At 44.0% G+C, this 17,339-nt stretch overlaps 1 protein-coding gene across 2 annotated transcripts in view; it reads right to left on the bottom strand.

The window, feature by feature from the left end:
- Nucleotides 1-11,766: 11,766 nt before the first annotated feature.
- HPRT1 (hypoxanthine phosphoribosyltransferase 1) overlaps nt 11,767-17,339 on the bottom strand; it is a 70,303-nt gene continuing 64,730 nt past the window's right edge. For both annotated transcript variants that reach the window (XM_060183180.1, XM_007517003.3), the window contains 3 exons: nt 13,238-13,284; nt 12,990-13,066; nt 11,767-12,445 (listed from right to left, as the gene is read on the bottom strand). In XM_060183180.1, the coding sequence (XP_060039163.1) occupies nt 12,398-12,445; nt 12,990-13,066; nt 13,238-13,284 (172 nt within the window). In that variant the 3' untranslated portion in view covers nt 11,767-12,397. The remainder of the gene's footprint in view (nt 12,446-12,989; nt 13,067-13,237; nt 13,285-17,339) is intronic.

The following is a 17,339-nucleotide window of genomic DNA, read 5'->3' on the forward strand; positions in this document are numbered from 1 at the left end:
AACCTAACCAACACAATGATTGCCACCTCAACAGGCTTCACTTCGGACTGTGTCCAGAGACTACACGTGTGGAATGACAACCCTTCAGCTTCATTATTTGGGTGAGACCTTTCCTTTCATAGTATACTCTAATTCCATCTCAGTGGTTCACTTTCTAACAAAGTCCCAAAACCTAGATATACACCAGTTTCTGTGAGAGAGAGCATATGTTCACACGTATCCGTAAACTAATGCAAAATATATACCTGAAAGCAGAAGTACACTAGAGTTTGCAGTGAGTACCTCCCTAACACTTCCTCTCCACTATTCCAAGCTTTGGGTCCATGATTGCTCAACAATTTGTTTGGCTTCGTATGTTAACACTCTTTTCAGTCAATAGGTTCCAGATATCATCAGGATGCCGGCCAGGCTTCCCTGGGCTGAAGACCCCACCAATGTGTCCTGGAGCTCAGCTTCCCCAGAGACACACCCTACTAGGGAAAGAGAGAGGCAGACTGGGAGTATGGACCGACCCGTCAACGCCCATGTTCAGCGGGGAAGCAATTACAGAAGCCAGACCTTCCACCTTCTGCAACCCACAATGACCCTGGGTCCATGCTCCCAGAGGGATAGAGAATGGGAAAGCTATTAGGGGAGGGGGTGGGATATGGAGAATGGGTGGTGGGAATTGTGTGGAATTGTACCCCTCCTACCCTATGGTTTTGTTAATTAATACTTTCTTAAATAAAAAATAAAAAAAATTAAAAAAAGTTTAAAAAAAAAAAAACATGTGAAATCAACCTGGTACACCACCTCCCGGCCCCAGTTGTGTCTTTATATTTGGTTTTCAGCATTTATATTTCTTAGAGCATCTGCCCTCCTTAGATCTGCAGATCACTCTGTGTGTGTGTGTGTGTGTGTGTGTGTGTGTGTGTGTGTGTTTTTAACCAATGTAGGACATTTTCATGCACCTGTTCAAATATGTTCTCTGCCCTCAGGTCACCGGTTTTTCCCTCCCAGTCACCAATTACACCTTTGTCATTGTATCATTTGACAAGGTCCCTAAGGCTGTGCTCATCTTTCTTTCTTTTTTTTAATTTTTCTGAGGTATGCATTTATTCTTTATTAATTATTATTAGCCTCCAGGGTTATTGCTGGGGCTCAGTGCCTGCACTATGAATCCACTGCTCCTGGAGGTTATTTTTTCCCTTCTGTTGCCCTTTTTGTTTATTGCTGTTGTTGTTGGGTAGTACAGAGAGAAATGGAGAGAGGAGGGGAAGACAGAGAAGGGGAGAGAAAGACAGACACCTGCAGATCTGCTTCACCATCTGTGAAGAGACCCCCTATAGGTGGGGAGCCGGGGCTTGAACAGGGATGCTTACCTGGTCCCTGTGCCTCCTGCCATGTGCACTTAACCCACCGTGCTACCACTGGGCCCCCATCTTTCCTCTTTTTAATATGCTCTTCAGATTAGATTCATTCCATTGGCCTCTTTGAATTCACATAATGCATTTCTGTTATTTCTTTTTTTAAAAAAATAACTTCTTTTTTATTTATTTATTGGATAGAGACAGAGAGAAATTGAGAGGGGAGGGACAGATAGAGAGGAAGAAAGACACTTGCAGTCCTGCTTTCACCACTTGTGAAGCTTTCCCCCTGCAGGTGGGGACCAGGAGCTTGAACCCAGGTCCTTTGCGCGGTAATGTGTGTGCTTAACCGTATGTGCCACCGACTGTGTCTGTTATTCCCTAATTCTAATTGGTGGTACACTCACCGAGTGGATTTTCAAGTCACTTGTAATTTCCAGTTCTATCATTTACATTCGATTACCTTTCATGGTTCTCACTTTCTAGCTATGATCCCTAATCTTTTCACTCATTTAAATCAGAGCATCTGGGAGTCGGGCTGTAGCGCAGCGGGTTAAGCGCAGGTGGCGCAAAGCACAAGGACTGGCATAAGGATCCCGGTTCAAGCCCCGGCTCCCCACCTGCAGGGGAGTCGCTTCACAGGCGGTGAAGCAGGTCTGCAGGTGTCTATCTTTCTCTCCTCCTCTCTGTCTTCCCCTCCTCTCTCCATTTCTCTCTGTCCTATCCAACAACAACAACAGCAATAATAACTACAACAATAAAACAACAAGGGCAACAAAAGGGAATAAATAACATAAAAATTTTTTTAAAAAAATTTAAAAATAAATAAATAAATCAGAGCATCCGTACCTTCTCACCACAAGTACAGAGCCCTTTCTGCTGGCTACAGCCCACTGGCCGTCTCAAGTCCAGTTTCTCATGACTTTGAAAATCACTTTTTCTCCATGTATGTATTTCTTAGCATTGTATTGTTGTTGTTGAATACAGGATTGGGACCAGGTAAAAGGGTAAAATAGTTACTTGTTTATAACGTCCATACCCTTTCTGATAAAAGCCTTGCTAAATGAGACTTCCCTGTCTCCCTCCCTTTGTACAGAGGCAGAAACATGAATACAGCAAAGCACTCACCCAAGGCCACAGCAGGTAATTGACTTGGATACCCGCGCCAGTGTTCTCCCTCCCACACGATTATGTTCCCCGGGCTCTTGCTTCTCGTTCAGCCTTTCCAAGCCCATGTCCTTGAAGCAGATTAGAAAAAGTCAGCATGTAGGTTGAAAGCCTAAGCTGTCCTTTGCGGGGTGGGGATGGGCGGGGGCAGGGCACTGACTTGGGCTTGGGCTACAGAGAAATGGACACAGTCAACAGAAGTTGAACAGTCCTGATGTGATTGTAGCAAGCACGTCCCCTTCCTTCTGTTCCCTTTTCGCCCTCTGAGTATGGTTAGAGGGACTCTCCCACCCAGCACCCCCTCTCTATGCACAGGGGGGTGGGTCCCTGAAAGCCTGAGGTGGTGAGGAGGTGGTATTAAGATGGCAGAAAGGGCTTCACTCCAAGACCTGAACTGATGAAACCCCACCAGTTCCAGAAGGGGGGGTGGGAAAGAAAGTTCTGATAAATGTGGAACATGAAACTAAATGTCTTGTCCTGCAAAAAAAAAAAAAAAAAATTCTGGGGACTCTCAAGGTAACATTCCCATTCACCAGATGACGGGACAATCAGTAAGGAAAATATTGCTTTCAATAAGACAAGGAGCCTTTTCCATTCTCTTTAAAATCACTACTTCTCCTTGTCCCGGAGTTTCTGAGACTTTACTTGTCTTCAGTTGTTCTCCTGATGCCTTAACCTGTTTTACCATCTCTGTTGTTCTCAACTAAATTGAAGCCTCTAGTGCAACTATGCCAAGCCATGCTGCTACTGTCTTTTTGCTGTGGGTTACCTCTGGAGACGTCAAGCCCGAGAACGTCAACTCCCCAACCCCTTTAACCTGGGGACCTCTTTCCTAGCGCTTCCATTTCAGCTGGTGCATTTTCTAACAAAGCTACAGATCCTACATAGAGGCTAGGACCCATACATAGTACTGTGTACATGTGTTCGTGTCTCTGTAAGTTAGGGAAAATTATATACTTAAAATTGCTTAATAACCCCGTGATTAGACTTAGACTTAATAAGCTTGGCAGTCTCATAGAATGGCCTAAAGAAGGCACAATAAATTCTCTTTGTAAAATAAGTTTCATTATCTTATTATTTATTTATTGGACAGAGACAGTCGGAAATTGAGAGGGAAGGGGGAACTAGGGAAACGGAGAGAAATCTCCAGCACTACTTCGCCACTTGCAAAGCCTTCCCCCTGCACGTGGGGACTAGGGGCTCGAACCCCTGTCCTTGTGCACTGTAATGTGTGTGCTCAATCAGGTGTGTCGCCACCCAGACCCCCAATAAATTCTCTCACCAAATATGTATTACTTGGACCTAGACATCTTTCTTTCCTCCCCACTACTTCACCTTCCCTCACTCACTCCATCTACTCAACTAACTATACAAAAGAAAGTAAGATCTACTCTTCCATCTTTTAATCTTTTCTGACAGGACAGCTACATTGTCACCCTTGATAATCTTTAGAAAAGCAATATATATATATATATATATGTATATATATATATATGTATATATATATATGTATATATATATATCAGGTAGAGGTCAATTGTTGCTGTCCCTTTGACAATCTTTATTAGCAGAAAAGAAAAAAAAAATCCACAACTTGCGGTTAATTTAGACCCCACTAAAACTCTAGCTCTATTTTATCCCTAACTCAGACTCTGTAAACCCAACACTGGCTTGGATACAACAAAGGGCATTCAAGGCCTTAACAACTGGGGGAAAGTCTAATCTTGTCAGATAAAGAAGGGACTACAAAAACTGGAAAAGGGCAAGAGACTGACGCACTTAATGGTGGCCTTTTTGGCTGATACCAGGCCGCCTAGTCATGTGGGGGTCTTAGTCCAGGGGAGTCTTTGGATTCCCCCTTAGATATGATGGGCCTAGACCTCTAATAGATCACTACCATCAGGAATATCATCACAAACCCTTTTGTGGGGCCTCTCCAGGACTTTGCCCTCACTATAACATAGTAATGGTAAGAACTGCCCCAACTCTCTAAAGGGAGGCTGGGTCATCCTCCTATGCCATTCCAGGAAGACTGGTCCTGAAATGAGTCTAGCCTAGAATGTTTCCAGCTGTGGCCATGGGCTGTGAGCTCAGACTGACAGGGACTTGGAGATTTATAGGCTCCTGTGCTAGATACTAATATATATATGCCCTGAGTCAGATCACTGTGGTAAACAATTAATGGTACTAATAGTTGTTTTTTTTCAAGTTAGGGAGCCACTCTCAACTCTAACCTGGCTTTCAAGTTCTTGTTGCTACTCTTCCATCATCCTCCAAGACAGTATTTCTAGTCCACCTCCATGTTAGCTATTAAGCTCAAGCAAAGATTATTAAAGTCATGGCTCCTTTCTGCTCTAGGGCCCCTATTCGCATTCACTCTATTCCTACTCTTTGGTTCCTGTCTAGTAAATATTTTGTACTGTTGTGTATCTTACTGCCTTTCAGGCACCAACTTGAAAATGCTACCACAATTCCATCCTGACCTCCCTGGGAGGGCAGATGATCTCACCACTATGTCCTGGAACCTCACCTCTCCAGAGCTCTACCCCACTAGGGAAAGAGAGAAAATAGGCTGGGGGTATGGATCTACCTGCCAACAGCCATGTTCAGTGGAGAAGCAATTACAGAAGCTAGAACTCCAACCTTCTGCACCTCAAAAAGAAATTGGGGGGAGGTCGGGTGGTAGCACATCGAATTAAGTGTACATGGTGTGAAGCACAAGGACTGGTGTAAGGATCCTGGTTTGAGCCCCCCGCCCCCCACTTGCAGGGGAGTCACTTCACAGAGGGTGAAGCAGGTCTGCAGGTGTCTATCTTTCTCTCCTCCTCTTTGTCTTCCCCTCCTCTCTCTCTTTCTCTCTGTCCTATCCACCAACAATGACATCAATAACAACAACAATAATAACCACAACAATGACAAAACAACAAGGACAACAAAAGGGAAAAAATGGCCTCCAGGAGCAGTGGCTTCTGGTGCAGGCACCGAGCCCTAGCGATAACCCTGGAGGCAAAAATAAAAATAAAAATAAATTTGGTCCCTGCTTCCAGAAGGGAAAAATGTTAAGGGAAGATGACCAGAGAGGTCTCTGAACCCACTTTCACTGGGACCCAAAATGTTTGTTACCAGGAACCTTTGTTTTTATACCATCACTGAAGGGGAAGAGAGACTAGAAAACACCAGAGGAAGTCAGGGACTGTTTTGCTTATCTGAGGGGGAAGAGGAAAAAGGAAGGATACTCAGAAGTAGTAATAGGTTTATCTGTGACTTAGAAGGGAAATGAAGGCATGGACATAGAAGTGAATTAAAAAATGGGAAGATAGATAGATAGATAGATAGATAGATATAGATGAGAGAGAGAGAGATTTAAGTATATAGTCAGCCCATATCTGTGACCTTGGGAGAACTATTGCAGTTTTTGCTGAAAGGGGATGGGGACACAGAACCCTGGTGGTGGGAACAGTGTGGAATTATACCCCTATTATCTTATAATTTTGCAAATCACTAGTGTGTCCATTTACATTTCATGGATCCGACCATTTGGAGGTGTGAGAAGCAAGGTCATCCCAGTATCACTAAGCACATCCAGCCCCCAGGTCCTGGTTTTTTTTTTTTTTTTTTTGGATTCTATGAAATATTTAATTTTTTATTTAAGAAAGGATTAATGAACAAAAACATAAGGTAGGAGGGGTACAACTCCAAACAATTCCCACCACCCAATCTCCATAACCCACCCCCTCCCATGATAGCTTTCCCATTCTCTAGCCCTCTGGGAGCATGGACCCAGGGTCGTTGAGGGTGAGAGAGCTTATGTGCACACGTATCCATAAACTACTGCAAAATATATACCTGAAAGCAGAAGTACACTAGAGTTTGCAGTGAGTACCTCCCTAACACTTCCTCTCCACTATTCCAAGCTTTGGGTCCATGATTGCTCAACAATTTGTTTGGCTTCTTATGTTAACTCTCTTTTCAATCACCAGATTCCAGATGCCACCAGGATGCTGGCCAGGCTTCCCTGGATTGAAGACCCCACCAATGTGTCCTGGAGCTCAGCTTCCCCAGAGACCCACCCTACTAGGGAAAGAGAGAGGCAGACTGGGAGTATGGACCGACCCGTCAACGCCCATGTTCAGCGGGGAAGCAGTTACAGAAGGTCCTGGTTTCTGATACTGTTCTCCAGGGTTACTGGGAGTAAATTCGACAAGGCAGGAAGAATACAAGGCATCTGTCTAATGTCTTGGGGTTCCAGGGAGGGAAAAGCTGAAAAAGAAAGTATGGGGGCGGTCCGGAAGGTAGTGCAGCAGATAGAGCACTGGACTTGGATGCATGAGGTTCTAAATCCACTCCCTGGCATCACATATGCCACAGTGATACTCTGGTTTTCTTCTCTACTCTCTATCTTGTGTTAATAATAAATCAACTGATCTTTAAAGGAGAAAAAAAAAATAGTGTGAGCACAAGAGGACATAGAAGCCAGCAGAAAGAGGCAGGAAAAATGTTCTAGAAGCCCTGTGTAGTCTACCCAAACCTTTTGATTTATGTTCAGAGCTCTCAGATCCTGCCAGGATGAAAGGAACAGAAAAAAAAAATGTTAGGAAGCCCATTCCGAAGCACCCCCCAGACTGTGTAAAAGAGAAAAGCTGAGATTTCATTTGGCTGTTTTTATCAGTGATGCTTGAAATTACAATCAGCAATGAAAAACCATTAAAAAAAGCATCATCACTCTTTCAAGTGCTTTGAAGTGTCTGCAAACGTCACATTTGAAAACGACAAAGAACACATCCAGCTCTTCCATGCAGGGAAGCGATTTTGTCTGAAGCTGCCCACAAGATCGTAAAAGAACTAGCAGAAAAATGTGCAGATCGCATCAGAGGAATTCTGCAAATGTCTTTGAAGATGTTCTCTAGTGCCTGAGGAAGGAATTAGGTCCATCATCATATACCAAGACCTGAAAGCCCTCATCCTACCCCCCTTTCTGCCTCCTACCCCAGAGTCCTTTGCTTTGACACCAGTAGTCCAGGTTTTACTTCATGTCCCTCCCTTTTAGTTCTTGCTCCTTAAGTTCTGCCCCCGAGTGAGATCACTCTCATACACATCATTCAAACTCCATCCAAGTGGAGGTGAAGAAGGTGACTTCATCATTCTTAATTGCTGAGTAATATTCCATTGTGTACATCTACCACATTCTGAAAGCTCAGCTGTGACCTCAAAAAGCTATTTGGGTGTCCAAGTTCTTTGGAATCACTGCCTTCAGTGAGCTTAATATTTCTCTCTGTGATGCTACTGTGTTTATGTCCATGTGGGAAGTGGGCATGAAAAGACTGAGTAGTAATGAATTAAGAGAGCATGTTCTTTGGATGTGAGGGTGATCTGGCTGCGACATCTGTCAACAACCCCATCGTTCACCGGGGTTGATTCGGCTGATCTGGCTGGCTAGGCAGGTGTCCCCTTCCTTCCTCTCTCACCGCTCCATGTGCGTCCCTCCCAAAGCTGTGCACTTGGTCAAAGAGGATGGCCTTCCCCCAAATAGATGGGCCGGGTCTTTGGTCGAGGGTATACAAGTAGCTGCGCTCCCCTGCTAGAACCTCCAAACAAGCTTTCAAGAGAACATGTTCTGAAATAAGATAGTTTGGGTCCAAATTCTTCACCTGCCACTTACTAGCTGTGTGATGTTGGAAAACCAGGCTACCTCTCTGGGTCTGTATGTCTCTAGATAGAAAACTGGGATAAGTTTCTTTCATCATTTTATTGGAGGGGTGGCTAATGGTTGGTAGTACAGTTGTTGACACATGGATACAACCTCTGCAAAACACTCTCACCTCCAACTTAGGTCCACTGTACCACTCCAGAGGTGCCTTCCAAGATTTATTTATTATTTATTTATGCATGCTTCCAGAGTTATTGCTGGGGCTCAGTGCCAGCACTATGAATCCGCTGCTCCTGGCGGCCATTTTTTCCCTATTTTATTGGATAGGGCAGAGAGAAATTGAGAGGGGAGATAGAGAGGGAGAGAGGAAGATAGACACCCGATTCACTACTCATGATGCCTTCCCCCTACAGGTACCGGGCGGGGGCTTGAACCCAGGTCCTTGTCCATGGTAATGCGTGTGCTCAGCCAGGTGCACCACCTACCGTCCCCCATCCAGGCATTCCTTTTAGGCACTGAGGATGCAGCAGTGACCGTGACTGTCGAAGCCCTGCCCTCATGGAGATGGCACAGACAAGTGATCGATGGAGCAAGTGCTTAATAGACAATTCCGCTGTGCATGTCGCCACACAAGCCAGACAAACAAGGTCAAGTGCAGCCTCATCCAAGTGTCCAAAAATGCCCTGTGATCCTGCCACGCACGTGATAAAGTAAGTAGTCTCCCCTGACCCCACCCCCCAAACACTGCTCAGCTCTGGCTTGTGGTTGTGTTGGGGACTGAACCTGGGAGTCTGGGCCTGGGGGTGTTTTCACAGAACTATTATGTTACCTCCCGGGCACCAAGATTAGCAGTTACGGGGGCCACTGTGAGGCAGTCTGTTATCTGTCTCCCTGGTTTGGAAAAGCAGGACACTTGCAGCCTCGCCTCCCCAACTTTGAGCAGAGATAAAAAAAGCACTTTGCTGGATGGAGCATGGGGTGAGTGGGACGGTCCACCACTTATGAGCACTGTCCATTCTGGGTCACATCACTCTTTGGGACCAGGGAAGCTGATCTAGCGCATGCTCTCTTAAGTCCTACCCTCTCTGTTCTGGCCTATTTCCTTCCAGGCAGAGCGGCGCAGTCAAGGCAGCAACCACTGGGCTGTGCTGAGGACTAAGAGGCAGCAAGCCCAGCGAAGGCAGCGCAGTGACTTCCAAGCTGTCAGAGAGGGAGGGCAGGGAGCATGGACACCAAGGTCCAAAGTGAGCCTGCCACACTCATCCCAGGCAGATGGGACAGCAGCTATAGAGGCCGGGAGGCAAAGCAGGGGGGAGTTTTGGAAGGTGTGAGGCACCAAAAGGAGAGGTGTAGAAGGCTGGTGACAGCTGACCTGGACAGTACGCATTGCTTTGCCATATGCAAGACCCAGGACTGAGCCTCCCCTCCACTGTGTTAAAGGAAATTTTGGTGCTGTGGTCTCTCTCTCTCTCTCTCTCTCTCTCTCTCTCTGTCTCATTGAAGGGGGGAGAAGGAGGAGAGGAAGGAGAAGGAGCAATGTTGGGCTGATGAAATAGCTTATTGCTTTAGAGGCTGGTGGTGTTGCACCTAGCTGAGTGCACGTTACAATGCTCAAGTCCCCACCTGCATTGGTGAAGCAGGTCTGCAAGTGTCTTTCTTTCTCCCTCTCTATCTCCCCTCCCCCTTCAGTTTCTGTCTCTATCCAATAAATAATGAAATATTTAAAAAGTGGGAGGAGGGTAGATAAACATAATGGCTCTGCAGAGACCTCTCATGCCTGAGGCTCCAAAGTCCCAGGTTCAATCCCCCACACCACCATAAGCCAGAGTTGAGCAGTGCTCTGGTAAAATAATAAGAATAATATTTTAAAAGGGAGAGGGGCTGAGGAGACAACATAATAGATATACAAAAGACTTCAATGTCTGAGGCTCTAAGGTCCCAGGTTCTATCTCTGGCACTACCATAAGCCAGAGCTAAGCAGTGGGAGTTAGGCAGTAGCACAGCAGGTCAAGCATATGTGGTGTGAAGTGCAAGGACCTGAGCAAGGATCCGTGTTTGAGCCCCCGGCTCCCCACTTGCAGGGGAGTCGCTTCATAGGCGGTGAAGCAGGTCTGCAGGTGTCTGTCTTTCTCTCCCCTCTGTCTTCCCCTCCTCTCTCCATTTCTCTCTGTCCTATCCAATGACGACAACATCAATAACAACAACAACAACAATAAAAACAACAAGGGCAGCAAAAGGGGAAAATAAATAAATAAAATAATACAAAAGATGGAATGAGGCAACAGAAGTGAGAAAAGTTTTAAAAATTTGGAAGTTCTAGATCACTGCAAATGATAATAATTATTATTATTCTGCTGGGAGTGACAGCAGAATCTGAAAAACAAATATCGCTGGTTGGTTCACAAGGTTCATATCTTCCCTGGAGCAGAGAAGAAACTAAGAATTTTGGTTTGAGGTTTTTTTTTTTTTTTCCTGTCAGTTCCCAGAAAACCAAAACAAAAAGGCTTTGTTTGCTGTCTTTTTAATCAAGAGAATGTTATCTACACCAAGAAGCTAACAGTATGTGTCTGAAAACAAACTTGAGCTGCAGGTGAATTCGCAATCTAAACAATGTAGTAGAGAAAAGGGGGGAAAAGGAAGTCCAGAGATGTCAGCAGAGTTGAAGGCAGTGAACGATACCATGTGAAACTTCATGTCTTCATGGCTCTAAAGTAAGGACTTGGAACCAACCAAGTCCTCCACATAGTCCAGCGGAGAAGCAATTACAGAAGCCAGACTTCTGCACCCCATAAAGAATTTTGGTCCATACACCCAAAGGGATAAAGAATAGAGAAGTTTCCATTGGAGGGAATGGGACACAGAACTCTAGTGGTGGGAACTGTTTGGAATTATACCCCTATTATCTTATAATTTTGTAAATCATTATTAAATCACTAAGAATAATAAAAATTCTACCAGATATTATTTGCTGAGCTTGGTGGCAATTACTTTTGAACTGGCTGTTAAAATTTAATATATGGGAGTCAGGCAGTAGTGCAGCAGGTTAAGCGCAGGTGGTGCAAAGTGCAAGGACCAGCGTAAGGATCCCAGTTCAAGCCCCCGGCTCCCCACCTGCAGGGGAGTCTCTTCACAAGCGATGAAAAGCAGGTCTGCAGGTGTCTGTCTTTCTCTCCCCCCCCCCTCTCTGTCTTCCCCATCTCTCTCCATTTCTCTCTGTCCTATCCAACAATGACGACATCAATAACAACAGTAACTACAACAATAAAACAAGGGCAACAAAAAGGAATAAACAAATAACTATTAAAAAACTTAATACATAAGGGGGCCAGGTAGTGGTGCACCCAGTTGAGTGCACGTTACAGTCCACAAAGACCCAGGTCCAGGCCCCTGGTCGCATCTGCAGGGCGGAGACTTCACAGGTGGTGAAACAGTGCTGCAGGTGTCTCTATTCCTCTCCCTCACTCTATGGCCCCCTTCCTTCTCAATTTCTATCTCTATTAAATAAATACATTATTTCTAAAAACTCAGAACTTAAAACACAAGAAAAAGGCAACCAGCTGACAGCTATGGTATGTTAATTTGTAGAGAAATGATAGATGGGGATCGTTTCTTTTAAAGAGACATTACTTTAATGATTTTAACATTAACAAATTCATGAAGTGATAAAGCGTTTTGACCTGTATTTGAAAGGAACTGTTGACAAAGGGTCACAGGAAATAAAATGAACAAGCAGAAAAATACAGTTAATACTACTGAAACCTTCCTACAGTAATTCCAACCCATATAGACCAACCAATAGAATGTCTCTGCTTCTAAATTCCTAGCAGCATGATTAACAATATTCAATCACTTCGGTTCTTTCATGAATATAGAAACATTAAAATACCAATTAAAAAACTAATATATCTTCTCTTTAAATGTTTCTTAGAGATACCATTTCAATATTTTTCATTCAACAGTGGTGTGGCTTAAGACATTTTTTTTTTCTTCATTCACAAGTCAAACGTCAGTTCACCCCAAGGGAACCGAGAGTCTGTAGGTTAATAGAGCAAATAAAGAGTTCTCAGGGATGCAGCAGTTGACATTTCTAAAATACCGAACAGATAGAATTTCATAGGACACACATGCAATGAGTTCTACCACGCAGCTGAACACAGAACTAGAACATTTCGAAGGTTTGCTGCTGATTTTCTGTGGTGCTTCAGCTGTTTCCAAACTCAATAGGGACTCCACTGCCTTAGGCTTTGTATTTTGCTTTTCCAGTTTCACTAATGACACAAACATGCTACAAAAAGGGAGAGAAAAAAAAAAGGATCAGAAATAAATCCACATCAGACCATTCAGGAACAACATGGCAAGAACAACCATAGCTTATGCAAAAATACTACTATACGATAGGGTTTTTCTTCACTAAACAAACCGGTCTGCGTAGGCTCCCTCATTTTCCCCACCTCGGCCCATAAGCTATCCTTTGGACTCCTGCTTCTTGGCTAGCAGGTGGGAACTTGAAGGAAAATAAATCAAAAAGAAGTAAACTAGTTCATTTATTTCTTACTTAAGACCACATCTGTCAAGTGAAATTAGAATAGGACAGTGATTGGATATTAAAGCTGTCCAACTGTTTGAGCCAGCAAGAAGTGTCACCGTAGCCTGGCCCTGTTCCAGCTCTAAGGACGTCCGCACTTGACTACAGCTTTATGAGCCTAATGGGAACCATCACTCTGGTCAAATTATGAGGTGCTGGGAAGAAAAAGAAAACAATCCTTCTCTTTTGAAAAATTTCACATGGGCTCTGAAAAATGAGAGTGAGAAAAAGAAGCATTACTTACGTTCAGATCCCTGAAGTATTCATTATAGTCAAGGGCATATCCTACAACAAACTTGTCTGGAATTTCAAATCCAACAACTGAAAAGAAGCACAATTCATCATTTAGATACAGAAAGCATCACTTTCAAATCTAATACCTGGTGAGCATGCCCTCTTTACAAACATTCTCTGAAATGACTCTAAATCATTCCATAGAAAATGTGTTTGGGTTAAATGATTGACAAAGAAAAAAAAAAGTCATTCACTTACAGTCTGGTCTGTATCCAACACTTCGAGGGGTCCTTTTCACCAACAGGCTGTTAATTACAAAATGTGATATGTGACATGGGGAGAAGACACTACAGGGCATTATGAAAGAGAACGTTGTTGTTCTGAAAGACAGTTTCATCTATATTTCACATACTATGGCTAGTGTTTAACATATCAGTATAAACACTATAATAAAAAGAGAGAGAAAGAAAGACAGGAAGGAAGGAAGGAAGGAAGGAAGGAAGGAAGGAAGGAAGGAAGGAAGGGGGAAGAGTATGACCTGGAGAACTAAATTATGGGGTCACTGGACAGGGGTACGGCGAGTTCACGGGATCTCCAGCTGGCATTTCAAGTACTGTTCTGGGAGGGCTGCATCCAGACTTCCCACACACCATCACGGGAAGTGAGAGACAGGAAGATGGTCAAGTGTTGCAATGAGCAAAGGTAAAAAGATAAGCGTTCCTAGTCCAGAATTCCTAGAAATACAACCCTAAAACAAATGGTGTATCAGAGGCAAGCATCACCTTTAAAAAAATATATTGCATTGATTTATTTTAATGAGAGATATAGAGAGAGGGGAGAGAGACCAGAGCACTGCTCAGCTCTGCCTTATGGTGGTGCTGGGAATTGAACGTGGGACCCTGCAGCCTCAGGCATGAAGGTTTCTTTGCATAACCTAAACTGTCTCCCTAGCCCCAAGCACCTTTCAAGATGAAAAATAAATTAACACAAGGGAAATGGGGAGAGGGAGGGAAGAGGGAGGGGAGAAGAGAGAGAGAGGAGAAGAGACAGAGAGAGAGAAGAGAGAGGAGAAGAGAGAGAGAGAGAGAAAGAGAGAGAGAGAGAAAGAGAGAGAGAGAGAGAAAGAGCGAGCATGTGCAACATAACATCACTTTGGCACGCATGCTAAGAGAGACTGAACTCGGGACCTCATCCTTATAAATCCAATGCTCTAGCCTCCCAGACTGCAAAGTTCACAAAAGAACTTCAGGTTAAAAACAAGCCACCCTGCTCAAGCAGCTCATGTGACATTCTTCAGAGGAAAACCTGCAAGGAGGATGAGTCAGTTCTAATAAAAGTTGATTTTGTAACCCAAATGCTCTTCACTGTAATTTTGTAGCCAATTAAAAAGAAAAAAAAAATTCTGTAGCGGGCACTTTGAAAGCCTTTCTATGCCATAAAGGCAATCCCAAAACGACCTATGATTTCATACTTCCCAGATAAATAAATGTAGCGAATGGGAAGGGTCTAACAGGATTCTCACTCTAAGCTGCACTTCAGAAGCATCTAGAAGAAGAAGAAAAAAAGCAAAACAAAATTCTGAAATCCAAGCCATACCCCTGACCAATTACATCAGAATCACAAACAAGCTGATTTCTTTCTTTCTTTCTTTTTTTTTTTTTTTACTGGGGGGGTTATTAATGGTTTATGTCTCTAAGTACAGCTGTTGTCACATGGGTATAATTTCTCATCTCACCATGATAGGTATCTGCCAAACACTCTCACTGGAGCCTGCTTGCTAAACCTCTCAGGTGATTCTAATATGTAGCCAGCACAGAGAAGATCTGACCTAAGCCTTAGCCTCCAAGGGATCATCTAATCAAATCTTCACAATTCTCTTCCAGTAATTGGACAAAAGATACAGTTGGACTCCACTCCCACTGAGAAGTAACAAACCAGCCACAGTGGGGGAAGAAACACAATCATGTTTTCACTTGACTCCACAAGAATAGAACAAAATACAGCCGAAATGCAAAATGCCACATAGAAAGGAGCTTGAATGGCAAAATATACCTTTCTCAATAAAGGACAACAGCTCAGGTAAAGGAATACTTCTGTATCACTCGGTTCAGGGCCCCCTAGCTTCTCAGCCAGCTTCAGTCCACAATGTCCTGCTCCACACCACTCACCCAACATCCAGAAGCCTGGCGTCCTCCTCTCCCGGCTCTGTGCTCTGTTCTAAATAACCCAACCCCGTAGAGCTCTGGGTTGGCATGATAGTTCAGGGTTCTAACACAGGGCTTGCTAGCCTGAGGCACCAGGTTTGGATCCTAGTGCCAATATTTCCAAAGCTGATAGGTCCTCTGGTTTCTTTCTCATAAAAACTATTGTTGTTGGGAGTCGGGCTGTAGCGCAGCGGGTTAAGAACAGGTGGCGCAAAGCACAAGGACCGGCATAAGGATCCCGGTTCGAACCCCGGCTCCCCACCTGCAGGGGAGTCGCTTCACAGGTGGTGAAGCAGGTCTGCAGGTGTCTATCTTTCTCTCCTCCTCTCTGTCTTCCCCTCCTCTCTCCATTTCTCTCTGTCCTATCCAACAACGACAACAACATTAATAACTACAACAATAAAACAACAAGGGCAACAAAAGGGAATAAATAAATAAAATAAATATTTAAAAAATTAAAAAAAAACTATTGTTATTTTTTTAATTTTAAGTAAAAAACAAAACAAAACAGGGAGTCGGGCTGTAGCGCAGCGGGTTAAGCGCAGGTGGCGCAAAGCACAGGACCGGCATAAGGATCCCGGTTCGAACCCCGGCTCCCCACCTGCAGGGGAGTCGCTTCACAGGCGGTGAAGCAGGTCTGCAGGTGTCTATCTTTCTCTCCTCCTCTCTGTCTTCCCCTCCTCTCTCCATTTCTCTCTGTCCTATCCAACAATGACGACAACAACAATAATAACTACAACAATAAAACAACAAGAGCAACAAAAGGGAATAAATAAATAAAATAAAATATTAAAAAAAAACCCAGAATTTTCTACCACATAAGTTCCTGGATGTTACTGCTATAGTCATATCTACCCCACCGCTCCTTTATCACAATGTCCACAACTCTGTTCTCCATTCCTGAAACCCTGTATTAAAGATTTTTTAAAAAAGGGGGGGGGGTCCAGCTGGTAGCGCAATAGGTTAAGCGCATATGGTACAAAGCACAAGGACCTGAGCAAGGATCCCAGTTCGAGCCCCTGGCTCCCCCACCTGAGGGGGGTCACTTCACAGGTGGTGAAGCAGGTCTGCAGGTGTCTATCTTTCTCTCCCCCTCTGTCTTCCCCTCCTCTCTCCATTTCTCTCTGCCCTATCCAACAAGGACAACATCAATAACAACAATAATAATAACAAGGGCAAGGGCAACAAAAGGGGAGAAAATAGCCTCCAGGAGCAGTGGATTGGTAGTGCAGGCAACCAAGCCTCAGCGATAATCCTGGAGGGAAAAAAAAAAGAAAAGAAAAAAGTTTTACACGTGGATCACTTACAACTATCAGCAGAGTCCACAAAGGACACACTGCTGACATGTGACCCATGAGAAGGTTTACCCAGACTCAAAGATGTTCAACAGTGGCTGGGCAAACACCTCAACTGGTAGAGCGCTGGACTTGTGTGCGTGAAGTTCCCGGTTCAATGTCTAGCACTGCGTGTGCCAGGGTGCTACTCTGGCTGGCCTTCCTCTCCGTGTGTCTTACATAAACCTCTCTCATATACAATAAATAACTCTTACGAAAAGACAGTCAACAAATAGTTTGAGCCATTAAGTTAATAAAAGTTAGATCATACCCCTACATGTCTGGTCACCTATTTTTTTTTCTTTGTGACAAGGGACCCAAAAATCATTAAACGGAGAAAGGAAGAGTCTTCAACAAATATTGTAGGTAAAACCGGGTTAAAACATGGAGACAAAGGAAACAGGACCACTACATATCACCATGCACAAAAGTCAACTGCAAAAGGATTAAAGACATGGACACTCTGTGCAAAAGTTTTCAAAGACTCAAGTACAACAGCATGAAAAACAAAAATAAACCAGTGGAACTACATCAGATGGAAAAGCTTCTGCACAGCAAAAAGAACCATCACCAAAACAGAAAGACATCCTACAGACATACACACCCCTATGATAGCTGCATTGCTCACAATAACCAAAGAATGGAAGCAGCCTAAATGTCCACCAACAGATGATTGGCTAAAGAAGTTATGGGCTATATAACCCGTGGGGTATTACTACACAATGAAAAAGATGTTATTGTGTCCTTTGGTACAAAATGGATGGAATGGAAGGTGATGATGCTTAGTGAAGTAAGTTTAAACAGATGAAAGACAACTACTGA

Source organism: Erinaceus europaeus, chromosome X (assembly GCF_950295315.1).
Source record: "Erinaceus europaeus chromosome X, mEriEur2.1, whole genome shotgun sequence".
Taxonomy (NCBI): Eukaryota; Metazoa; Chordata; class Mammalia; order Eulipotyphla; family Erinaceidae; genus Erinaceus; species Erinaceus europaeus.